The following is a 27469-nucleotide window of genomic DNA, read 5'->3' as shown; positions in this document are numbered from 1 at the left end:
TCAGAACTCTGGGGTGTAATCCATCTGGTCCAGGTGATTTATCCATCTTCAGACCTTTCAGTTTTCCTAGCACCTTCTCCTTGGTAATGGCCACCATACTCACCTCTGCCCCCTGACTCTCTTGAATTTTGGGGATGTTACTCCTGTCTTCCTCTGTGAAGAATGATGCAAAGTACCTATTCAATTCCTCTGCCGTTTCTTTGTTCCTCATTATTACTTTTCCAGCGGCCCAATGTCCACTTTTGCCTTTCTCTTACCCATTATATATCTTAAAAAAAACCTCTTGCAATCTTCTTTTATATATTACTAGCTAGTTTACCCTCATATTTAATCTTCTCCCTCCTTATTTAATTTTTAGTTATCCTCTGTTGGTCTTTGTAGGCATCCCAATCCCCTAGCTTCCCATTGCTCTTCGCCGCATTGACAAAGATGTCATGGACACGACAAATGAGATGTTAATGATAGTAGTCGAGACTAAAGAAGGTGCTGATGGTGGCAGAATGTGTTAATAGCAGAAAAAGGGTGAGCGCTCTGTGAAAGCACAACACAGAAACAAATGACAGATGGCCCTGTGTGGGGGGGGGGGGGGGGGGGGGGGGGGGGGGGGGTGGGCAGGGTGCGGTTGAGGAAATAAGGATAAAAAATGAATGAATAAATAAAAATACATTAAAAAATTGGATTTAAAAAAAGGAGTTAAGATGGAGGAGTGTGTTCAGGGTCTGAAGTTGTTGCACTCAATGTTATGTCCAAAAGGCTGTAACGTGCCTAAATGGAAGATGAGGTGCTGTTCCTCCAGTTTGTAATGCAAACTGGAGGCACAACATCTCATCTTCCATTTTTTCAATTTTAATTTCAATTTTTGTTTTTATTTATTTTCATTTTTAGAATGTATTTATTAATCCCTTTTCCCCAACCCTGCAGGGCCATCCATCATTTGTTTCTATGTTGTGCTTTTAGAAAGTGCTCACCGTTGTTCTGCTATTAACACATTCTGCCGCTATCAGCACCTTCTTTAGTCTTTAGCATTACCATTAACACACCATTTGTCTTGTGCTCATGACATCTTTGTCAGCCTTTCCTTAGCTTTCACCTATGCCAGACCTTCTATCGGGCTTCACCTGCTCCACACCCTCTTAATCAGTATAAAATCCATTACATTTCTACTTCTCTAGCTCTGGAAAAGAGTCATATGGACTCGAAGCATTAACTCTGTTTCTCTCTCCACAGTTGCGGCTAGACCTGCTGAGTTTTTCTAGCATTTTTTGTTTTTATTTTTATCTGGAGAAGTGTGAGGTAGTGCATTTGGGTAGGGCAAACAGTCAAGGGAATGCATAATAAGCGCTAGGGTTCTGAGAACTGCAGAGGAATAGAGGGATCCACAGATGCCTGAAGGTAGTGGGCAAGTAGATAAGGTGATTAAGTAGGCATACAGAATGCCTTATTGGCCAAGGTGTAGAGTATAAGAGCAGTATAAGGTAATGCTAGAACTGTATAGAACTCTAGTTGAATCACAGCTGGGGTATTCCATACAGTTCTGGTCACCACGTTAAAGGAATGATGTGATTGTACTGGAAGATACAGAACAGATTCAAGGGAACATTGCCAAGAATGAAGAATTTTAGCTTGAGGGAAGGCTGGATAGGCTCTGTTTGTTTTCTTTGCAACAGAGAAGGTTAAGAGATTTCATGGAGACGTATAAAGTTATGAGATGCCTAGATCGAGAGGATAAGAAGGATCTATTTAGCTGAGAGGCCAAAAACAATGTGCATTGATTTGACATTTAGCACTGAAGGATTTGACAGTGCTAGAGGGTGGTTGATGGCAAACCCGCAGCATTAACTGTCATCGTCACTCTGAAAGTGACCACAACTTCAGGATATTGGGCATTTGCTGAATAGAGCAGAAATCTTGAAACTTCAGTTTAGCACTGCTCCACATCAGGTTGTGCAGTGGAAGTGCATCAGCCACCCTACCACCAAACCCTGTTCTGAACCTAGTCTTAGAGCTGGCAATCATTGAAATCAGTGAGATTCTCCCGCTTCCACATTGCTGTTAGAAACACTGTAAAAAGTTACACCTTGTACAGTCAGTGGTAACTGGGTTTTCAAAGTCAATGCGATTAATAAAATTTGGTGAATACTAGAATCTGCTCTAAAAAATAATTTTATATCATGGAGTGCTGTTAAATTATATAGATTTAATACATTTTTTAAGATTATTTTGAAGTTTTTCAAACTACTTTAGTTTCTACCTTCATCCCATGTGTATGTCCCAATTGTTTTTTTTAACATGGAGCAAATTACTTTTAAAACTGATTTTATTTTGTTTCTTGGTTGGGTATCTGTAAAAATCCTTTAACGTGATTGCCGTCATGCTGCCCAAGCATGACTAATGACTTCGCTCCAGCTTCACACTGGAAATTTCCAGTATAGAACGCTGCAATCAGTTGCAGTATCATTACACAGTGATAGAGGTAAAATTCTCGCCAGAGAGGCTGCTAGATCTCTCAATGAGGCTTACTTCAAGGTTGCTTCATGGTCAGCGGTGAGCCCCTTGCTTTGCTGATGACAGCAACTTCTGGGCCTAGAGGGGATCCCATGGCAGCAGCACCTATTTGGGCATATGTGGTGGTGTTAAAACTGAACTGAACTGGATGAGTTGCTGAGTTTATAAGTTCAAAGAATACAGATTCAGACAATGGCGGTGCCGTGATAAAGTGACATGGTGCAAATGTCTATGGCTTCCTTGAGTGGTATATTGATGAATAAGCAAGCAAAATCGAATGAACACATGAGCACAACATTCCTATCGATATGCAAGTCCTGTACGGTCTTCACAAAGGTGAAGGAATCCTTCACTGTGTATGTGGAAAACTTGCTCAGAACTGGTTGTTGCAACTCGCTCAACCATTTGACCAATTCATGTTGTGCAGAACCAGTCATGGATAAGATAGGACGTAAAGGGGCATTACTTCTATGTGTCTTGGGCAGCCCGTACACAGATGGATGCACCCCATCATATATAGCACCAGGCAGCTCATTATTCTTAAGCAAATCCAACAAGCATTTTTGTTACTTGCTTTTGAGCAGGGCTGTCCAGTCATGCTTAGCAGGCCCAATGGACTCTTCCAGTCCCTTTGTTGGGTTTACAGATGTGTATCTCTGGGTTGGCCTTGAGGCCTCACAACGCTTCCAGACATTTGCGTAGCATGTGAAAATCTATAAAGTTCAGTATATACCGCAACATACATGAGCTAGATCAGCTAGGTGCACTTTCAAGGATTCAACATCTTCATTGGACGATGGTTTTTGGCGGGATAGTTAGGAATGGAGGAGTTCGAACTCTGTAAATACCTCTTCCCATTTGATGTGGGACAAAGGCATACCAAAATTGAAGCCATGTGCAAGAACAAACTCATTGCTTTCAGAGAGTATGTGGTCAGAGAGATTCACTACATAGGTGGCAATCATTGATTGTGCTGTTAAACTGCTTCTGCGGGTATTGTTTGTAGTGTGGCCATCTATTGAGGCAATATAATGGGACAAACAGTTCAAATCAAAAGATGAAAGAAATTTGCACGCCTAAGACCAACCGCATTGTGGGGCACAGTGTAAATTAGTAACCCTACTACCAATTTGTTCAATCTCATCCTGCATAAACGCTCACTCGATTGTGGGACTGTGCCTCGCTTTAGCATTATCAGTACGCTTGGAAATGAACACAGGCACAACCTTGGGTCTAATACACTCTCAGAGAAATTGGCCAACAATTGGTATTATTGCGAATCTGTCCTGATGAGTGCAAGATGATGAGCTTAGACATCAAGATGGTGAGCTGTTTTCAGCAATACTCAAGATCTGTACTACCAAACGACTATTCTGAACTTTTGTATGGTACATTAAATACATTTAATAGGGTTTGTGATTGGGCTGAGTGCTATAAAACTGGCGTGTTGATGAATCAATCCTAGCCTTTTGTTCTGTTCCTTAAGTTTAGTTGTGAACTTCACTCATTTCAGAAACACACATAGAAATATAATGTTCCAACTAATATGACATTCAGTTTTTTTTTCTGATTTTGTGTTTTTACATTAGCTCCCTTGAATCGAGGTTCTAGTTTTAGCAAGTTTTATAAATAGAGGCCTATCTTTTTAAAGTAAGGACTTGTATTCCACAAGCACTTCACGCACCTGAAATAAAGACGAAATTGGAAAAAGGCAACGTATTTAATACTTTTCTGCAGGGATGACACGAACACGAAATGAGCTCTGCAGAAACACCAGCTTTATGGAGATGTATGAGCAGCTGAAAGCCATGTTCTCAAATGGAAGCAATCTCTTCAGTTCGCAAATAGGTACTGTAATGTTTTATATGTTCTCTTGCATAGTTTGTTAATATTGCTCTTCCTTTTGTTCCAATGTATATCCATTATGTTGTAATAATGCATGGGTTCAAATGAAATCTCTTTGAATTTGTGGATAAAGTGTTATAGTGTCTTGCATCATCACTGGAGGGCATAGGGAGTTACATTAAAGGGAAAATTCGGGGTGTTGGATGAGGGGAAGCAGAGAAAGAAAAAACTTGCATTTATATTGCACCATTTACAAGAAGAGCTTCATATAACGAACATCACATTAAGGGAGAGAAATTGTACTGCCCAAACTATTTCAAAACACATTTCAAATGATCCTGACTTCAGGTTGATCTTACTTAGATGTTGGAACATTTTTATGTTGATGTTGCTGGAATTCTGAAACATTCTCTTTCCCCAAAGAGATTTTGAAGGCTAGGCCTGTTGAAACTTTCAAAACAGACTGATAGATTTAGTTAGGTAAGGGTATTAAGAGTTATAAAACTAAGGTGCAAATCGGTCATGATCTAACTGAATGCGAAACAGTCATGAGGGGCTGATTGGCCTTTTTCTGTTCCTATATCCAACACGATGAATTTTTTGCATTGTAAAAGAACTGGAAGTGGTAAGAACTTAAAGCAAAAAAAAACAATGATCCCAGATAAAATGGCTGCTTATCAAACTGGGATTTTTTCCGTGGTACACATTAATTAAATTGGTGTTGTAGTTTGCAACCAATGCATTTTGCAGATTATTAGGATCACCCTAGCTAGAAAATGTTAAATATTCAACTTACAAAATGCAATGTCAAGTGAAATTAAAACATATCTGCATTCACCATGCCCTGACTGCTGGAAGACGGTTTACACGAGTGGAAAGAACCTTGTGGACTCACCTTCTTGAGAATTGCCAGGGTGTCTAGCACCATCTGTTTGCTATATAACTACAGTTTCTATAATGTATTAGAGCAGTATTTTTCCCTAAATTCTAAGTGATGTTCATGGTGGCCTACGTGCACAACTTTGTTGCAAAGACTAGTGAATCTATACATTTATTAGCTGCCTGAATCACTTCTGAAACAATTTGGTGCTGCATTGGGAATGTAGTTCAACACTCAGTTGTCACAAAAATATGTTTTCAAGTTTGCCCCAGCTAGAAACATAAGAGTTGACTCATTTGGCATAATGCAGTGTATTAGTGACTTTATCTGGTCCTAATGATTTATACTGTCTACTATAACTATATACATTAAAAAAAAGTTTTGTGTACCTCTTTGCTTATAGCGTATATGGAATATATAATGAGGATTGGTAGTGTCACCATTTCGATTCCCAAGGAATACCTTTGTTAGTCATTAATTCTGCCAGACTCTGAAGACTTTCTTCATTTGTGCCATAATTTGGTTATCCCTCATTGTGAAATTTTTGTGCCTTTATATTTGCAACCTTCTATGTATGTGCCTTGTCAATATTTACCTCATTAGCAAAATGCTTTCATAAAATTTTTTATTCAGGATCTGAAAACAGAAAACAATTCATCTACAGTCACCCTAAATTACAAAAGCTTGAAGAAGTTGTAGTGAGCCACTTCAAGTCTTGGGCAAAATCTGGAGGTAATGTGTATCTGGACATTGACTGGTTTGTCACATAGAGCTAAGAACTTGTGTATTTCATATTTTTACTAAAATAATATTTTCATTTAAAAGGCTTCTAAATAATATTGTTGAAATGTCCAGCAAAGTATTATCTTTTCTAGAACAATCTCATCATTTTTAGTCATTGTTTGGTGCTGTAATGTAGTTAAGCATCTATTTTACTTTGTTTGGATATAAAATTCTGAAGTACCAATGGTGGGCATTGTTTACATTTCCCATTGCTATTTAATCTTGAGATTTGAGAGCTATTGGCAAGGCTGTATTTATTGTCACCCCTAGTTGCATATCTAGATCAACCATCTCCCTGAATTACTGCAGTCCTTTTTGGTGATATTGCTCCCATTATGGTATTTGGTAGGGAATTCCAGGACCCAGTAAAAATGAAGTAATTCTGGTAGAGGTCCAAGTTAGGCAGCGGGGTGGTGGGATGGGGGCAATAAATCAGACAACTTCAATCGAGGTGTTGATGAACTTCGAGTGTTGTGGCTGCACCCTTTGAACTAACTGATGGGTATTTCCTCAAACTCCTAACCTGAGCTTTATAGATGGTGGAGAACCTCGGAGGATCAGATGATGTAATAGTACCCTTGCAGAAATTAATTGTTAGGCGATAGTTTTGCAGATGGCTTTATTTGTTGCAAAACATATTTTAAAACCATATTGATGTCCAACAAGGTTCAAAGGGAATTAGTTGGCAAAAATATTATATGGAAGGATGGTTCTTCCAATTGGGTGATCCTGACATGGAGCATGCTCAGAGTGCTGATGAGAAAATTGGTGCTCGCAGTTCCTGATTTTGATTTCATTTAAATAGTTAAAGAAATTGAGCCATCAATTTTCCAACCAGCATTCCCTCTGTGTGCCAGGTTTGGCCATTTGGGATCAGTGCTATGGTTCCTTGTGTTTCTTCATTGACTGTTAAGCTAATTATCTACACTTTAATTGGCCACTTTTCAGGTCCAAATACTTCTGAAGGAAAGGTTGGTGGTGTAAATACTCGTGTTATGATCTTCTCCTCATTCCGGGACAGTGTTCAGGAGATTGCTGAAATGCTCAGCAGGCATGACCCTCTTGTGCGAGTCATGACATTTGTCGGGCACTCTTCAGGGAAGAACACAAAGGGGTTTACGCAGAAGGAACAACTTGAGGTAACCCGAATGCACGTGTCAAAAAGTCTTCCAAGAAAATTATTTAGTGATGCACGTAATCAATTAATGTACTGTCAAACTATCAGTATAGTAAGAATGAGACAGAAAAATTGGAGTATATAAAGACACTGTTGTGATAATGGGAAGCAATGGCATAGTGGTATTGTCACCGGACTACTAATCAAGAGACCCATGCTCTGGGGACTCGGGTTCGAATCCCGCCATTGCAGATGGTGGAATTTGTATTCAATAAGAATCTGGAATTATAAGTCTAGTGATAACCATTGAAAGTCCTTGAAACCATTGTTGATTGTTGTAAAAACCCATCTGGTTCACTAATTCCTTTAGGGAATGAAATCTGTTGTTCTTACCTAGTCTGGCCTACATGTGACTCCAGACCCACAGCAATGTGGTTGACTCTTAAATGAACACATGAGGGCAAAGTTGCCTAGCCAGCGACGCCCACATCCCATGAACGAGCTGTGCAATAGAATTTTAGATCCAAAATCTCAAGACCCTCACTGCTGCCAACTTGTTTCTTGCAAATTCCATAAAGGGACTTTGAGACCAGTGACCATTTTAAATTATCTGGCAATCCAGGTCATTTTTTTTTAAATTAAGGCACACTTCATAAGATTGAGGAAAAAAACTATCTTTACTACACTTTCTCCTCCACAAAGACCTCCTGACAAGTACAGAGCCAATTTGGAAATCCTGTTTTTTTTAAAAAGCTATCCTGATCCCTCCAAAGCAATCAGGTCAACACCAAGGGGCTCTTAAACTCAGCACTTATTTGTTTCAGTTGTAGTCAGAGTTTTCAAACATTGTCTAATGCCATCTTCTTGGAAACAGTCCTCACTGTGATCTCTAGAATCCAGCCTATAAGTCGATCACAGTCTGAGGAAAAATAAACTCCTTTAACATCGAACTTCGTTTCCTGCTTTGCCAATTCAAATGGGTGGCCATGGTTCCACCTGGCACATCAAACAGTCAATTTATTTGCAGATTATTGATGCCTTTTCTATTACTAAATATCTGAAACTGACTGTCTAGGTTTACACCTCTCCAGCAAATCACACAGTCCATCTTTAAAGCTCAAAACACTTAGATTGCGAGTTGTCCTATTGCCCTTCTGTGTACCTACTAATGGGGGGGATGGGGTGTTTGACCTGAATTGTGCATAATAGTCCACACTAGGGGTCTCAAAAGCCTTGCATGTCTCTATTATCATGGCTCTAGTTTTGTACTGAACAAACAGGACAATACAGACCAAGCCCTTGTTCAGTTTGGTTGCAGTCTTGCGTACCATTAATTTGATAGTGCTGCCACAGGTGGAGGAATGTAATTTCAGTACAACAAATTTACATACACAACTTCCATCATAAAGTATGCATAGAAATTTATAATGGAAATAGAAGAAGACTTTAAAATGGAGTCTTAATTATGTCTGCACACTTTTAGCCAAATAGCCCTTACCCTTTAATACTGTTTCACCTGAAAACTATCCGTGTGCATGACCACAGGAGGGTGACTAGTATGTTTTAATTATGTATTCACAGTGGGAGTTTTCTGGTTAATGTTCTTGTTCCAGAAGATAGCAATTTAAGTTTCATTTTAATTTATTCATACTTTGTGTAAAATCTTCAGCATTGTACAATAGGATTTGGAGGTGTACTTGCATCATAAATGCCTTGCTGGCAAGTCAGAAAATAATCTATACACAATCAATAGTTGAAATCAAAATATTGATAAAAATGAGAGTTATCTGGACATTTATAATTGGTGTATTTCTGGTCAGGGTCAAAGTGAGATTTTAGGGCAAGTTAGTTTGCTGTTGTCTTGTTTTGGAAAGACAGAACATCTTAATACCTTAGTAATGATATACAACATTGCTTTAAAAATTCCCTATTTCCACTTTTTCTATTGTCAGGTTATGAAACGCTTTCGTGAAGGTGGTTATAACACATTGGTTTCTACATGCGTAGGTGAAGAAGGATTAGATATTGGTGAAGTTGACCTCATTATTTGCTTTGATGCTCAAAAGAGTCCCATACGCTTGGTGCAAAGAATGGGTCGAACTGGCCGGAAGCGTCAAGGCAGGATTGTGGTCCTCCTTGCAGAAGGACGAGAAGAGCGGGTATATCTAGAAAATTACTTTGTATGATTAGGGGGAAAAAAATCTTAATGTTGTTGTAATTTTGTTTGTGTCTATTACAACAATTTAGTTTCTATGTGCATCACATTAGAATCAATCTTTGGGACTATGCTATGTTTACTTTACATTAATGATCTATCTACTCTGAACACTCAGCTGTCCTTAATCAGTTCAGCATTTAAGAGCCTATGCAGTATATGTGATATGTGTCTCAAAATGTCTAGGGCAAAGATTCAGAAGTAGGGGAGCTTAAATGTACATTAAAATTTTGTAAGAAAATTTATCTTAATATTTAGAGGAACATTAATGCAAGTCTGTTATTTTGTGTGCAAACCATTGTATGATTAGTTGGGGGACAAGCTGTAAATAGGAGAAATGAATTAATCCATAAACTATTTAGTTTGGTCTTGTTACTTGCTTATTTGATTATATCTATTAAAGATTGAACTGGCAAACCTTTCTAAAGTAATGTAGCCAATTGTTGCAGTGGATTTGTTTTACTGATTTCCTAACCGACCTATGTGGTCATCTGAAAAAATTTCTATAAGCTCCATAAATTAATTGATTGGAGGTAAGTTTATCTAGAATGGCGTACCCTGTCTACGCAAAAACACTTCCTACAGAGTTGCATCTTTGAGAAAAGGATCTGTTTGTGTTGTGTAATGCAAAGAAACAACAAAATAGGGAGATGAAAACAATTGCAATATGAAAGGGAAGTAAAAAATGTAGAGAAACAGTTATAGGAAGAGGTTTTTTGAACAATATAATGGGAGAACAAATAGTATTGCTTAATTATGTATGAAGTAACTTACGGTTAAAAATCATTTTATATTTGTTTGTAGAACTACAACCAGAGTCAGTGTTCCAAACGGAACATTTACAAAACCATTCTAGGAAATGGGAACAAATCCTTTCACCTTTACGCTAATAATCCACGCATGATCCCTAACGGTTTGAATCCTGTTGCACATATGATGCACATAACTACTGGCGAGTATGAATCCAGCACTGCTTCAAGTCATTCATCAAAACAAGGAAGAAAGTCAAGTATTGTACTTCCAGAGTCGTTCATGTACTCCAGAACCCCAAGTATGTTGAAAGGTTAAGTGGCACTTTCTGCATTTTGTGAATAGATTAACTAATCTAGAATTAAAACAATGGGGTTTAACTTTGATTTTTCTTTATGGTCTCAAAAGAAGTTCCATATTAATTTAGGAAGTTGTTGAATGATTGCATGGATTTTGTGAGAGATACACCCAAGTTGTGACCTTTAAGGTTTAATTTTGATTTTGAGCAGTTTAGAATTAATTCATTCAAGGGGTATAGATTAGTTTGTTATGTGCAACAATATAGTGTACAAGAACCTCCCAAAAATCTTTAATTATCACTTCTGCCTGTGTTGTCACTGCAATTAGAGAGCCTGGTAGCTTCTTGAAGCATATGGTTTGACCGAGTGTGCTAAAATTCAGCAATTCAAGTTCTTGGTATTCTTGAGCTGGACATAGTTTTTTTGCTCTCTTTCTTTTGTCACTCTTGCAGCTTTCCCTCTTCAGCTTCTATGTCTTATTGATGTAGCATAGCCATTCATGCCACGTCTTTCGAGCTTATAATATCAAAGTTAATAGGCTCAAATTTAAAGAGGAATTTGAAAACTAAGTCAGCATGACAGCCTTGAAGCATCTCAGTCTGGCCTATACTACACCAATATTATTTACTGCAGATGAACTACAGGGGTTCTATTAGGCCGCTCACTGACACCTTCTCAAGGACAACAATTAATGCTGGCCTTACCAGCAATTCCCACATGCTGTGAATTATTAATCAAGAAAAACCACAAGCAATCCTTTGGAAAATACCCATCCAATATCGATGATTATGATACAGGAAGCATATTTCTCTGAATGTGAGCATCTCAGGCAAGGTTGGCATATCTTGCTCGAGTTGTCTTAAAACATGACAGTGGGTAAACTTCTATAGCGGTTTGATAAACTGAGTGGTTTGCTAGCAATTTCCGAGGGGTATCTATGAGTCAACCAAGTTGGTTTGGGAGACAGAAATCACGTAGTTAGACCAGGTAAGAATGTCAGGTTTCCTTTGCGCAAGGACATTATTGAGCCAAAGTGGATTTTTATAACAGTAGAAGAGATTCCAATTCGCTTTTACTGATATCAGTTTTTTTGACCTGTTTTGTTAACCAGTTTCAAAAAAGCTCTCCCAAGTGCCATCGTCTGATTTGAACTTGCGTTCTTGGAATTATTACTCTAGGCCTCTGGAAAACTATAAACTGATGTTAGAGAAAAATTATTCGACTTGCCTGAGTAGTCCAGCTGCAGCCCTAATGAGCAAGCAACCTGTTTTTGCATTGGACTATTGGATACAATTTGGAGATAACCTTAGTAACTCTGGTTGTGCTACCGTTAAATGGAATTTACAGCACACAAATAAGTCAGTTGTCTGAGGTCTGTATGAGCCTTCATCCAAACCCGACTTCATTGAAGCCAATGGGCTGGATTTTACTGTCGGCGAGTGGGGGGGGGCGGGGCCCGCACGGTGATGTCAGGTGGAACTCCAGACGTCACCATGCCCCATTTAAATTTTCAGGAAGTCGGGGTTGCAGCAAAATCAGCTGAACGCCTGCTGACCTGTCAATGGCCAATTGAGGCCATTGACAGAGCAATTAAAGTAATTAGTGGACCTGCCTGTCCAACCTTAAGGTTGGCAGGCAGGCCAGGAGCCCCGGCATGAACTAGAAAAAGCATGAAACCTCATCCACGGGCGGGATGAGGTTTCATGTAGGGTTTTAAAAATTTTAATAAAGTTTTTTTGGAAATTATGAACATGTCCCAACTCATGTGACATTGTCACATTAGGGAACATGTTAGGGGAAATTTTATTTTTCTATTTTGAGCTTTTTCACATTCAGAGCCAATCTCCCTGAGGCTGCACTTAGCCTCGGAGATGAGTGCGCTCTTTCGTGCATAGCGCTTCCATGCGGACATCATGCTGGGCGGGCCTTAATTGGCCCACCCATGTAAAATGGCGCCGCGCCTCCGATCGGGGACGCCAATCGGAAGCGCGCCCGCCCATCAACTCCCCCCCACCCCGATGATTCAGCCCTATCAGTTTAACCTTCTGTTTGTTTTCACCCTTTCTCCCTCATATATTTAGCTAGTTACCTATTTGCATCACCACTCTATGGTACTGAATTACAAATTCTAACCATTCTCTGCATAATGGAGTTTTTCCTGACTTCCTTATTTCTTGGTGGTTATTTTATATTTGTGACCCCTAGTTTTAGACACCTCACACAAGTGGAAACATCTTGTCCACGCCTTCCCTATTGAACCTTTTTCTAAAAGCTTGTATTACTTCACCCTTCAGTTCTCTCTTTTATAGAAGAGAACTGCAGCCTGTTCAGTCTTTCCAGATTGTCATACCCCCTTGGTTCTGGTATCATCCTCATAAATAGTTGACTAAATATGAATTGGAGTTGGCAACATAGGCAGAAGACTGGTGTTTCTTAAAGACTTTTTGTTGAGGTGCTGTCATAGTGGTTCCTTATTTGACATAAACATGAAGCTTTGCTTTAATTGTGTTTTACTATTTGACTTGATCTTGTGGTTCAGCTGTCAGTCCTGCAGTTTTTCCATGTTGTAGGTTGCATGGACCAGGCTGTCTTTTTCATCCTGCACTTGATTGATATCTGCATAGTTTAGAACTGTACAGAATGCTGTCAGCTTATCACTTAACAGAATTAGCAGGCTATGAAATCTGTAGTCTGGTAGTTTTTATTTTGCTCTTTTTCATCATTCTCTTCCCCTTCGTCCTCTCTATTGTACGTGCAAATAAAGATCACCCAATCAAGAAACTTTGTGTGAAAGTGAATTGCCACATGGAAGAGGGAACCTGGGTGAAAATAAATGATTATTGTGGGGCATGGTCTTTGTGTTAGTCTTCGACATCTTAGTGTTTTCTCTGGTAACTTTAACTTGTGACTTTCTTTTAGTTCACTCATTAGAACTTTCATTTTTCTTTATTGAAATGCCTGCCTACTTATTCTTCATAGCATGAATCTGATTTTCTTACAATTTTCCATCAATAAACATGTTGAACTGTCCTTGGTCTCTTCTATTGCAATTTGTTGATGTGAGGCTTTCAGCTCTGTAATTGTGTACAAAAATCTATTTTGTGTTTCTGTGAATTTACTTTCATTCAAGGTCAGCTTGCAGGTTACCTCTGTTCATAGAGGAAGGACAGCAACATTTTTTTGCCAATGAGAGAAAATTTGTGATTTTCACAGTGAGAATTAAACTGAGATATTACACAGAGTAGATCACAACAATTTTACTCATTTCCACTTCGTTGGGAAACAAACTGTAGTTCAAAGATCATGCAATCTTACCAAAATTCTGTACATGCAAAGATATTGCTATTGGAATCGTGCATCTTTGCAGACGTCCAAAATTCTATCTATCTGGCACAGTGTCCATTCTAGGTTCTTTGGATGAGTCCTGTATCTCTCTTGATGTAAAAATATTTTAAAGGCTGAGTGAATAATGTTATGCTGTTAATGGTGCTACTATCTTTATCCCCGACAGGGTAAACCTATCCAGTCAAACTTGTTAGCTTAAAATCTCATCTAAGAGAAATTTCAAATCCTTAAAGGAATTTAGTCAGCTTTACCAGCTATGGCCTGGGTCCTGAAATGAAATGTCCTCTCTCTTAGGAGTTTTCGAACCAGCACAATTATTTCAGGGTAGAATACATCAATAGGTACATTATAGCAGGAAAAAACCCTGTCTTTAAGTTTACCAATATCAGCAATTAGAATCCTAATTTAAGAATTCTAGGTTATTATCTATGTGTGGGTTTGTGAGGATATACATATGAGAATACCGCTCTTTTATATTTATTATAAGAATCAATTATAGATTATATTATCACATCCTTTACAATACTAAATGTTTAATGCATTAGATTTAAATTGTAGGAGACAATGGAGAAGAAGACATGGTGAAATAATGAATGCTGTATCATAGATGGTAATTAAAGCCAATTATAACATGACAATTCTGCTAAGATACATACAATTTTAAATCTACCTTAATAAACAATTTGGATATTCAAAAAATATTGATTTAAAGAAGATTATACTTACAATCCAGCATAATTCCTTAATAGTATGGAGTGTCATTGTCTCAACCTTTTAAGGGGAATTTTCTCAGAACTCAACCCTTTGTGTCCTAAAGATGGGCTGACCTATGTCTCTGTGTCTGTGTATTGGCTTTTTAAAATAAATCGCCTTTGTCTCTGTAGCTGTTACAAAATAAGCTGGCATTGTCCATTGTCTTCTACAAAAACATTTTTAAAAAATAAGCTTTATCAATCTGTTTTTAACTATAAACAACTGACCTTCGAGGAGTCACTGTCTAGGTTCTTACAGGTGTTTGACTGCCCTCCAACAGCAAGGCATTCAAGGTTCCTTTGAGTTCCCGTGTTTTCTGTGTCTTGTGTTGACTAGCTTTTTGGCAATGACCAAAATGCTGCATGATATACTTTAATTTTTACTCCAGTAGTGTAATTAACACATTAATTTCTTCATTAAATGGGTCACTTCTTTTATAAATGCTAAATGTTTAATGCATTAGATTCACTTTGTAGATTAGGAGGGAATAGAGGATAAGGTGAAATAAAAACAGAATGGCTGAGTTTTTCCAGCACACTCTGGGATAATCTGTGGAGAGCGAAACAGTTAATATTTCAAGTCCAATATGACCCTTCTTTGGAACTCCAGATAACTCTGTTTCTCTCTCCACAGATGCTGCCAGACCGGTTGATTTTCCAGCATTTCCTCTCTATGTTTCAGATCTCCAGTATCCGCAGTATTTTGCTTTTATTTTAAAGGGCAAGGTGACTTCCTTGATAACTTTTCAAGTTACTGCCCTCCCTAATTGTAGAGCTTATTCAGGAGAATCTGCTGAGGAAAGATGTTGTTCTATCACATCTGGGCACAGACCACGGAGGCTTTTTAAAAGTACCTTCTGTCCCTCCAGCTCCATAACTCTCCAAAATCTGCACTCCTCTAATTCTCACCTATTGAGCTTCCCCGATTTTAATCCCTCCATCATTGGTGACTGTGCATTCATTTGCCTAGATTCTAAAATCTGGAATATCTTCCTGACATATCTCCCTCTCTACCATGCTTTCCTTTTTTAAGACACCCTTAAAACCTACATCTTTGATCAAGCTTTTGGTCATCTGACCCAGTATCTCCTTATGTTGCTGTCATATTTTGTCTTATAATGCTGCTTGTGAAGGACCTTGGGAGGTTTTATTATGTGAAAGGTAGCATATAAATATAAATTGTTGTAAGTTATTTGTCTGAGGGAAATGCACACATTAAAATACACATTTGATGGTATCCTAAAGCTGTTTTGTTGAATGACATCAATGAAATCATTTGATATTGTAAAGGTTCATTATTTTGTTTTTGCAGCGATAAAACAGACCAAGTCCAAGGAAGATGGTTTGTTGACTCCAGAAGAATTTGAATTTTGGGATAGAAAATTTCGATTGAAAAGTGATGATTTAGGGACGCCAAAATTAATGCCAATTTCATTTGAGTTTGTAAAGGATGAATCAAAAGCTGTGGTAAGTGACCAAAATTCTGCATTCCTTCAGCCACAATACACAAAGAATGCCATTGCCTATGTTGTGGGAGGATAAAAATCAATTCATCCTTTTCGCAAGTTTGTACCATAATGCTGTTCTCTTTAGCTGAATGACCCCAATCTGTTCTGTATGAGGTTTATTTCTGAAAGGCACACTTAAGTCTTTATTGTATACATGCACCAACAATTTCTTTGCTTTGTTCAAAAATCAAGGCTGACGTTTTCTGTACTGAGGGAGTGTGACATATTCCAGAAGTGGCATTAAACCAAAGTCCCATTTGCTTGCTCGGGTGGATGTGAAAGATTTTGTGGCACGATTTTGAAGAAGTTCAGGGGTTATCCCCGTGTCTTGACCATTATTTATCCCAAATCAGCATCACAAAAATGTATTATCTGGTCATTTTCACATTGCTACTTGTGAGAGTTTGCCATGTGCAAATTGTCAGCCCACAAAATAACTGTAAATAAGGAACTGGAAGGGAGGGAGGAACTTGAGAAAATTGCAATCATCAGGGAAGTAGTACTTAGAAAATTTTTGGAACTGTGGGTTGACAAGTCCCTGGGTCCTGATGAATTTCAACTAGGGCCTTAAAAGAAGTGGCTAGTGAGATAGTTGATATGTTTTTAATTTGACAAAATTCACTAGATTTGGGGAAAGTTTCATTAGATTGGAAAATAGTGAATTTAACTCCCTTTATTTAAAAAAAAGGAGGGAGACAAAGTATAGGCAAAAACTATAGGCCATTTAGCTTAATATCTGTCATAGTCAAAATATTAGAAGCTATTAAAGACATAATGGTGCAATTAGATAAATTCAAGGCAATCAGGCAGAGTCAACATGGTTTTGTGAAAGGGAAATCATGTTTAACCAATTTATTGTAGCTTTTTGAAGTAACATGTGCTCTGGATAAAAGCAAACCAGTGGCATTTGATATGATGCCATATCAAATGTTATTGCAGTAAATAAAAGCTCATGGCATGGTAGAAGATTGGCTAGCCAACAGGAAACAAAGAGTAGGCATAAATGAGTCATTTTCTGTTTGGTAGGATGTAGATAGTGGTGTGTCACAGGGATCAGTGCTGGGGCTCCAAGTCTTTACAATTTATATAAATTTGGATGAAGGGACCGAAGGTATGGTTGCTAAGTTTGCTGATGACACTAAGGTTAAAAAGTAAACTGTGAAGAGGACATATGGAGGCTACGGAAGGATATAGACAGGTGAGTGGGAAAAGATCTAGCAAGTGGAGTACAGTGTGGGAAAAATGTGAAATTGTCCATTTTTGCAGAAAAATAAAAAAGAAACATATGATCTAAATAGTGAGAGATTGCAGAGGTCTGAGATGCAGAGGGGTCTGGCGCATGAATCGCCAAAGATTAGTATGCAGGTACAGCAGGTAATTAAGAAAGCTTATAGAACGTTATCATTTATTGCAAGGGGAATTGAACATGAGTAGGGAAGTTATGTTTCAGTTATACAGCGCTTTGGTGAGACCACATCTGGAGTACTGCATACAGTGTTGGTCCCATTTAAGGAAGAATATAAATGCATTGGAAGCAGTTCAGAGAAGGTTTTACTAGAGTAATAACTGGAATGGCCAGGTTATCTTATGAGGAAAGACTGGACAGGGATGGCTTGTATCTGCTGGAATTTAGAAGAGTAAGAAGCAATTTGATTGAAACATTCTGAGGGGTCTTGACAGGGTGAATGTGGAGAGGATGTTTCCACTTGTGGGAGAATCTAGAACTAGGGGTCACTGTTTAAACATATGGGGTCACCCATTTAAAACCGGAATGAGAAATTTTCTCTCTGGGGGTCGTGAGTCTTTGGAACACTCCTAAGTGTTCACTCGAAAGAATCTTTGAATATTTTTAAGGCAGAAGTAGATAAATTTTTGATAAGCAAGGGGGCGAAAGTTTATCTGAAGTTGGCAGGAGTGTGGAATGGAGGTTAAAATCAGATCAGCCATGATCTCATTGAATGACAGATCAGGCTTGAGGGGCCGAGTGGCCTACTCCTAATTCGTATGTTCACATTTCCTACGTTAAAACAGTGTCTACTGTACATTTCAAAAGTATTTCATTACATGGAGCTTTTTGAGTTATGGAAAGCCTTCCATAAATCCGAGTCTTGCTTTATTTCTTTCAATATTCCTTTTACTAATTCAGTGTAATTTATTGTAGTCACTTCAATTAACAGCACCATCATTTTTTCTTGATGAAAAGTTTCAGCTTCACTTAGTTCTTGATAACACTGGCTGTGGCAGATTTTTTATCATGGAGGCCTGCCTTAGCCCATTGATCGGTTGCAAAGTAGCAGAAGGTCATTTAAGAGACATATTGATGTTGTGATTGTGGGAAAGAAAAAGGGAGAAAATGGTAGATTCCTTTTGGATGAACTGAAATGGTCTGAAAAACTTTCCTCCACTTTGATTCATTCATGTTTACGAAAACCTGGATTTTTCCAAGGGACACATCATTTTCTGAGCCAGTTTGGCTTGGTAGTCAGAGGGCTGTGAGCTCACGCCCCCTCTGGAGCATGATAAGGTGCCTAGAACCAGTGCTTTCTTTTCGCAAAGTCTGCACCGCAATGCTATCCTCCTTAGCCAGGTCATCTCACCCTTTTCTTTACAAAGCTGCTTTCTATATTCTTTGATATTATCAAATCAGGAAAGTCGTGTTGCTCTGTGACCTTATAGTGCCCTAGAATTTTGTTTTATTTACCAGCCATCAGTCAGAACAGAATCCAAGTGCAGAACACAAATGGTAGCAGTTATATTTGTACTACCTAATGAAAAGCTTTTAACTTACTGTTGAACCTTCTTGTTCAATGGTCATCACAACAACATTCCATTATTCTAAGTAGTCATGATTGACAAGGTGGTGATTTTGAGAATATATTCTGGAGGCCTCTTCTTCTTTCTGTCTTGCCTGCCTATCTCTCTCTCTCTCTCTCTCTCTCTCTCCCCCCCCCCCCCCCCCCCCCCCCCACCTCTTTTCTCTCTTTCTCCCTTGCGCTCTCTCTCTCTTGCACCCCCTCTCTCACGCACCTTTATACCTTTACTCCCAGTTCCATCCCTCTCACTGGCCACTGTTTTATACTAAAGCAGACTCTCTGTTACCTACTATCAGACGCTGAACTATTCTACACCCTCATCATAAAAAACATCTTACACCTCTGAAAAATTACATATCTCCAACTCTACTGCAGCCCTTTTGCTGAAACTCTCATCCGTGCTTTTGCTGTGTCCAGACTGTCTAATTCTAATGCTGTCCTTAAGGTTCGGCTCATTCAAAGCTCTGTTGCTTGTATCCATCCCATACCAAGTCCCCATTACCCCTGTCATTGCAATGCTATTTTGGCTCGCTCTTTCACCAGCAATTTAAAGTTCTCATCCTCAGGCTTAAATCCATTCATGGCCTTGCCCATTCCCATAGTCTTGCTTTAATTTTACAACCTCTCAATCCCTACTCTCTGGCAGCTTATGCATTCCCCCTTCCGCACCCCCAAATTGGTGGTGCTCCTTCAGCCACCTAGACCACATGCTTTTAAAGTCATTCCTTTAACTCCTTTGCCTCATCACACCTTGAAGATGCTCTTTAAAACACACACCCTTTTGATTACACATTTATTCAGTTCTCCATATATCTCCTTTTGGCTTGGCATTCAGTTTCTTATGCCTCTGTGCAGCACTGATGGATACTTTTCTTCGTTAAAAGGCACTGTAGCTTATAGTAGTAATAGAGTATTATTCTTCAAAAAAGGAAACCTCCTGTAAATTCTACCAGATTCTACCTTCAAAATTTGTTGTGGAAACCTTTGTAACTTACATTATCTTTTATTGAAGAAAGAAAACCAGACTATGATTAAGTAGGAAAAATAGAAGAAAAATCTAACTTTATTGTTTATAACTTTCAAATTATTTCTATTTGTATGTTACAGGAACATAAGAGTGGTGCAATTCATGAGCTTTCTCTGTCTGAGTGGAGCCTTTGGCAAAATCGACCATTTCCTACCCATTTGGTTGACCATTCAGATCGCTGCCAGCACTTCATAAGCATTATGGACATGATCGATTTGATGAGACAAGAAGCGGTCAGTGAGATAACCTATAGAAAGTAGCTTTTTTTAATTTATCAGCTGAGTACAAAAAGAACTACTTAACAATCTGCAAGAACAATTATAAATTGCACTGATAAATTTGCTTCCAGCAAAATTATAAATTGCATATTTTGTTAGAATAAGTTGGATTATCTCCCATTTTCTTTTCTCTTTGAGTTCCTTCCAGATCACACCTCATGACTTAACTAGTCCAATCCCATGTCAGCAGCAATGCATTCTTGACTAGCTGTAACATGCACTTGACGGAAAGTTCCCCTTTTTTGTTACATGATTTCTTCCTTCAACAAATTGAAAATAACTCAAATCTGTATATTGTCTGATTAACGAAAGATGTGCATTATTGAGCAATCAAAGACAGATCTACAAGTTTTTAAATATCAAAACCTCATTGTACAATTGCCTGGTAACAGGTTTGATGTGAGTTTAATGTTTGAATTTTTACATGAATTTGATTTTGAATACCCAAGTAAATGATCACCAAAAATTTGATAAAAAGGGAAAAAAATAGAATAGGAGAGTAAACTAGCCAGGAATATAAAAATAGATTGTATGAAAAGTATATAAAAAGGAAGACAGTAGTTAAAGTAGCCAACTGGTCCCTCAGAAGCAGAGACAGGAGAAATTAACATGGGGAATGAGAAATGGTAGAGGCATTGAACAAATATTTTGTGTCTGTTTTCACACTAGAAGACACAAGTTGCATACCAAATATAGAGGGTAACTGAGGAGCTAATAAGAGTGAGAAAATTAAGCTAATTAACATCTACAGAGAAAAAGTATTGGAGAAAGTCGAGGAATTAAAACCCAACATATCCCCTGGACCTGACATTCTCAGGTTCTAAAAGAGATTGCCGCAAAGATAGTGGATATGCTGGCAATGACTTTACAAAATTCCCTCAATTCTGGAACAGTCCCAGCAGATTGGAAGTTAGCAACTATAACACTGCTATTTAAGAAAGAAGGGAGAGAAAAAATGGGGAACTACAGTTAGCCTAACATCAACCATTGGAAAAATGCTGGAATCAATTATTAAGGAAGTCTTACCACTGCACTTAGAAAAGCTTAGTATGATTAGAATAAGGTTTTAAGACATGGTTTTACGAAAGAGAAATCCTTTTGAGGATGTAACTAGTATGGTAGATAAAAGGGAGCCAGTAGATGTAGTACACCTGGATTTCCAAAAGGCATTTGATAAGGTGCTACACAAGATAATGGCTCGTGGAGTTGGGGTGATGCATTAACATCGAAGAGGATTGATTAATGGACAGGAAGCAGAGAGTAGGAATAAATGGGACATATTCAAGTTTGCAGGTTTTGACTAGTGGAATGCTGCAAGGATCAGTATTAGGGCTTCAGCTATTTACAGTCTATATCAATGACTTAGATACATTTCTCTCCATATCTTCTAAGTTTGCTGACGAAACAAAGCTAGGTTGAAATTGAAGCTATGGAGGAAGACCTCAGAGACGCTGCAAAGAGATATAGACAGGTTAAGTGAGTGGGCAACAGGATGGCAGGTGGAACATAACAAGGAGAAGTGAGAGGTTATTTGCTTTGGTCATAAGGATAGAAAAGCAGAATTTTTTTAAGACGTGAAATTTGCAAATGTTGATGTTCAGAGAGTCATGGGTGTGCTCATACAAGGAACGTAAAGTTAACCTGTAGGTACAGCAAGTAGTTAAGAAGGCAAATGGTGTGTTGGTCTTTATTACAAGGGGGTTAGAGCACTGGAATAAAAATGTCTTGCAACGATTGTAGAGGGCTTTGGTGAGGCCACATCTGCAATACTGTGAGCCATCTTGGTCTTCATATTTAAGGAAGGAAATACTTGCATTGGAGGCAGTACAGCAAAGGTTCACTAGATTGGTCCTGGGATGTGAAGATTTCCTATGATGAAACATTGACTAAATTGGGTCAATATTCTCTTGAGTTGAGGAGAATCAGAAGTGATCTCATTTAAACATACAAGATTCTAAAGGGGCTTGACAGGGTAGACACAGATTGTTTTTCCTGGTTGGGGAATCTAAATTGGGGGCACAGTCTCAGGAAAAGGGGCAATCATTTAGGACTGAGATAAGAAATTTCTTCACTCAAATGGTTGTGAATCTTTTGAATTCTCTACCCCAGAGGGTTGTGGATGCTCCATGAATATATTTAATGCTGAGATAGACAGATTTTTGGCCACTCTGGGAATCGAAAGACATTGGGAGCGGGTGGGTAAGTGGAGTTGAAGCCCAAGATCAGTCATGATTGTATTGAATGGCAGAGAAGGCTCAACAGGCTGTAGCTCTACTCTTCCTAACTCCTGTGATTGTGATTTTAAAAATATGGTAACGAATTAATGTTACACGTTGCACTTATCAGATGAACCAATAAATATCATTTTGGGAATTAAGGGAAAGAAAGAAAAGAACTATATTGGGAACTATATTGGAGGAACAGCACCTCATCTTCCGACTAGGCACTTTACAGCCTTCCGGTCTGAACATTAAGTTCAACAATTTTAGATCATGAACTCTCTCCTCCATCCCCACCCCCTTTCCGATTCTCCCCCCACCCTTTTTTTTCCAATAATTTATATAGATTTTTCTTTTCCCACCTATTTCCAATAAGTTTTAAATGTATTTCCATCCATTGTTTTATCTCCACCTTTTAGCCTTTTTCGATTCTTTCACCCCACCCCCACTAGGGCTATCTGTACCTTGCTTGTCCTGCTTTCTACCCTTAATTAGCACATTTGTTAGATAATATCACCACCTTCAACACTTCTTTGTCCTTTTGTCTGTGACATCTTTTGGTTATCTCCACCTATCACTGGCCCTTTATCCAGCTCTACTTGTGTGTCCTGCCCACCACCCCCCCCCCACCCACCCACCCACCCCCCCACCCCCCCACCCACCCACCCACCCACCACCACCACCACCACCACCACCACCCTTAAACCAGCTTATATTTCACCTCTCTTCTATTTTTACTTAGTTCTGTTGAAGGGTCATTCGGACTTGAAATGTTAACTGTGCTCCTCTCCGCAGATGCTGCCAGACCTGGGTTTTTCCAGGCGTTTTTGTTTTTGTTTTGGATTTCCAGCATCCACAGTTTTTTGCTTTTAACAATATTGGGCAGTTGGTTAGATGGACCATAGATTGAATTTAGCCCAGATTGAGAATTGAATCTCGTCTAATGCCTGCCTGTAAGGATAATAATTTGGGTATTGTTCAGGTTCTAGTTATTGGCATCTTCCAAATGTACTAGTATGCATTATTTTCTATTGTACACACCAGTTTTGTGCTACATCCCCATTGTTACTGTATTGTGCTGTAAGCCCATTTTCTCATAACTGGTGTGATCAACAAAACTCGGGCAGGAGGGGCATGTTGTAACACAGAACTGATTTTGGATGCACAGTGGTTGATGCAGATTTAGGTGCCTGTAATAGAAAATGTTCTATTCCCCAGTAACCTACTTTGAGCACAACAGTCAGATAAAGGGAGAAAAATACAAGCAGCTATGAACCTAAACCAAATTTCTCTTCTGTTTCCTTTATTCAATACAAAAATGAAATTTGAGGAGTTTTAAAAATTGGCTTCAGTTACATAGTGGGAATTCAGTGCTTGGTTTCAAATGAGAAATTCCTGTTTTTTTTAACAGCAACATCTTGAAATTGTCTTTTAATTGTCTAATGGATACTAGTACTTTAAAGAAAGGGTTTATAAATTGGATTCAGTAAATTAGCATTCAGTTTTGTATGATTCTGGATTTTCATTGTTTTTTTTAGTTCATTGGTTTTATAATATCTGCATCATGAAAACTAAAACACTGCTGACAGAGTTGGATGTTTTTCTGATACAGACTTGCTGCCCTGATTTTATGGATGTAAATAAAACCATTGTTAGCGAAATTGAAAATACCACTTGGGCTTTGGTGTACCTCTTGGTTACTGTAGAAACTGGAACATATATAAGAGGATTAGATCTGCAAATGACCATTTCACTTCCTTTCAGTTTTCTAACCATCTATGTCAAGGCTACTGTAAAAGGAGGTTAATGTATTTTCATATTTCCTTTGGCAAGGGAGCAAGTTTATATGACATTGTGAGCTGGATAGCAACGCATAACAGTAATAAAGCTTGCAAGTAAGTAGAACTGAAAGAAAGTGACCAACTGTAGACAGTTACTCATCTGAAATTGATTTAGCATTTAGACATTACAGGGCTAATTCCCCCCCCCACCCCGAGCCGTTACTTATCTCATTTTTTGACCTTTAGTTAACTGTACAAGTCAGCTTTGTCGTTTAGGGATATGTTTAATCTGTCAAATGATTTTATCATGGTCTACAATGCAGATGAATCATTTAAATACATTGGACAGACTATTTATTGATTGTGAGGGAAGGGCATTAATGTGTGAAGTTCCTAAAAGAGCTTCACCTTAATTGGAACCAGGAGATTGTACTTATTGCTTCAAATTGTTCTAAGAACTTTTTAATATTTGGGTAGTCAATTGCGTGACTGCAATAACTATTGGCCCCAGCAAGATGATGAGTAATTATCATTGCTTACATTACTTAAAAACAGTATATGAAGCTCAGGAGAACTTCCTAGGAAAAATAAACACATGGATAATAGCCATAAAATGCTTATTACTTAGCATTCTACCTTTAACTCAGCACTGATTTTTAATTTTAACTGAACTGTGAATAAAGAAAAAAATTGTAATGGAGTAAAACCACATTTTTTGATTATTAAAGTAACAGATCACGTGAGCATAGCAAACAAAAAAGGATATAGGGCAATGTTCCAAATGCATTAAACATTTGAAAATGAAGATGCAATTTGATTTAAATTTTAAATGCATTTAGTTGAGGAATATCTCCACTCGAATGGATGCTTTTGCAATTTGCCTGCTTGAACTAGAATCAAGAACTCTTAGACCATGCAGAAGTGTAAAGTTTTCTTCTGATGTGCCTTAACTTCAACCTCAGGAAATGCTTATCTGTAATTTTTTTTTGTCTGCCAAATCAGCAATACATATGACCTCTGGGAGAGAGTGCCAATTTATTTTGACTTTTCTGAGCTCTGGGACTTGGATTGAGGATAATCACCCTGTTACATTGGTTTCTTTTTAACAGATTTCATCAGTGCAGAATGCATTGAAAACCAGGCAGAATACAGAGTGCAGGGAGAAATTAATAAAAAATATAAGAAAGCCAGAGAGAGGGCATGAGAAAAGATTAGATGATAAGAATAAAGGGAACCCCCGAAATTCTATAATAAAAACATTAAAAGTAGGAATGGTTGGTCCGATTAAGGACAGAAAGGAAGTAATCTTGTGGAGATTGGGATGTGCCTAACGTACTAATTGAGTACTTAACATCTTGAGATGTAAGTTAATAAAGAAAGGCCAGCACAATTTGTTAAAGGCATGTCATGTATGACTAGCCTGATTTGAGTTATTTATAATAACCGAGAAAGTTGGTAAAGATAATGCAGTAGATATATGAGCTTCTAAGATACACTTGGTAAAGTACCAGATAACAAACATATTTGGAAAATAGAAGCAAATGGTATTATAGGGATGGTGGTACCTTTGGCATATAATTAATTAGCTTAGGGATAGGAAACATTAATGCTGAATGGATGTTCTTCTGACTAGAGAGACGTATGCAATAGGGTTTCCAGGAGTCGTCATTAGGACCATTGCTTTCCTTTTTATGTATAAATGACCTATGTTTGGGTATAAAAGGTGCAATTTCCAAATTTGCTCATGATACAAGACTTGGCAACACAGTAAATAGAGAGACAGGATGATAGCAGGATTCAGAAGAACATAAACTGATGAAATGGACACCAAATGACAGATGCAATAAGTGTGAAGTGATGCACTATGGGAGGAACATGGGAAGGCAGTATAATCTAAATGGTACTATTTTGAATGGGGGTACAAGAGCAGAGGCACAAATATGCACAAATCTTTGAAGATGGCAGCGCAAGTTGATAAGGCAGTTAAGAAAGCATATGGGTTACTTGTCTTTGAATACAAAAAAAAAAGTAAGTCATGCTGAAGTTTTGCAAATCACTGCTTAGACCTCAGCTGGAGTTGTGTGCACCATTCTGGGCATCAAATATTTTAGCAAGAATGTTAAGGCCTTGGAAAAGAGATTTACCAGGATGATACCAGGGATGAACGATTTTATGTTTTGGATAGATTGGAGAAGGTGTGATTGTCTTCAGAGCTGAGGAGGCTAATGGGAGACCAACAGAAGTATGCAAAACCCTAAGGGGTTTTGATGGAGCAAGTAGGGAGAAACTATTTCTTCCGGTAATTGGGTCAGTAATCAGAGGTCATAGATTTAAAATATTTGACATAAGAACTAAAGATTTTTTTTCACGTATCATTATGATCTGGATCACACTGCCTAAAAAGGTGGTGAAATAATAATCTGTAAGAACTTTTAAAATACAATCAGACATACTTGAATTGGACTAACTTTCAAGGTTCTAGGAAAAAGCAGGGGTGTGGGGTAAAACTACACATCTCTTTAAAAGAGCTGGCACTAGCATAACAGGCCAAACTGTCTCTATTTCGCTTAAAGATTCTATGGCCAGAATTTTGACATTAGCGTGCGGGAGCAGGCCCGACATGCCAACACGTAAAATGATGCACGGTGATGTCGGTGCGCGGGCAGGCTATGAGCTCCAATGTGCGCCCGTCATTAATTAACGGCCCACTTAAGGCCCTTGAGGCATTATAGACAGAGATTTTTCGGAGGCCATGTGATCTTCAGAGCGTTGCACGGGCGCAATGGGCAGGCAGGTAGGCCACATTTTTAAAAACCTCATCCACAGGGGGAATAAGAGGGGTGAGTGAGCTTGTGAGTGGTATTTGTTAGACACTTACTTTTTAAACTTACTTGTGTGCTTGTGTGAACAGGAGAACTTCAAATCTCTTCAGAACTGCTTGTATAGGAATAACAGGCTTGAGGTCAGCACTCTGGAGTAAACATCATTCTTGGGGCCTTGCTGGTTTCGGGCAGCCTTCCCTTACCCTGGGGTTGGGAGTTGTGCTCTCCACTGGAGGCACCTCCTTTGAGGAGGAAGACAGGGCCAGAAGGGGGAGGAGGCCAGGAGTCCATATTCAGCCTCCAGTGGAGCCACCTTTGGGAGGACAGGCACAAGGGGCGCAGGGCCAACAGAAAGTGCAAGGCGGAAGGGGCCACAGAAGATGCCACTATCCTGCTGCCAGGGTTTACAGACGACGAAGCAGTTACCTCAATATGTCTGTGCAGTGCCAAAGGAGGCTCCGTCTCTCAAGGGAGACAGTGACCTCCATTTGTCAGGTGATAGACCCTGAGATCAGCTCCAATTTGCATGG

General features: G+C 38.6%; 1 protein-coding gene across 4 annotated transcripts in view; it reads left to right on the top strand.

Moving 5' to 3' along the window:
- The window catches only part of fancm (FA complementation group M), a 125877-nt gene that overhangs the window by 59216 nt on the left and 39192 nt on the right, over positions 1-27469 (top strand). For all 4 annotated transcript variants that reach the window (XR_005946289.1, XM_041214698.1, XM_041214699.1 and 1 more), the window contains exons 7-13: positions 4243-4353; positions 5864-5962; positions 6962-7152; positions 9083-9289; positions 10150-10396; positions 15804-15958; positions 19920-20072. Coding sequence is in view for 3 of the 4 variants with exons in the window: in XM_041214698.1 (XP_041070632.1) it covers positions 4243-4353; positions 5864-5962; positions 6962-7152; positions 9083-9289; positions 10150-10396; positions 15804-15958; positions 19920-20072 (1163 nt within the window). In the remaining variant the exon portion in view is untranslated. The remainder of the gene's footprint in view (positions 1-4242; positions 4354-5863; positions 5963-6961; positions 7153-9082; positions 9290-10149; positions 10397-15803; positions 15959-19919; positions 20073-27469) is intronic.

Source organism: Carcharodon carcharias, chromosome 20 (genome assembly GCF_017639515.1).
Source record: "Carcharodon carcharias isolate sCarCar2 chromosome 20, sCarCar2.pri, whole genome shotgun sequence".
Taxonomy (NCBI): Eukaryota; Metazoa; Chordata; class Chondrichthyes; order Lamniformes; family Lamnidae; genus Carcharodon; species Carcharodon carcharias.
The sequence above is the reverse complement of the archived record's forward strand: the minus strand, read 5'-3'. Positions and strand labels throughout refer to the sequence as shown.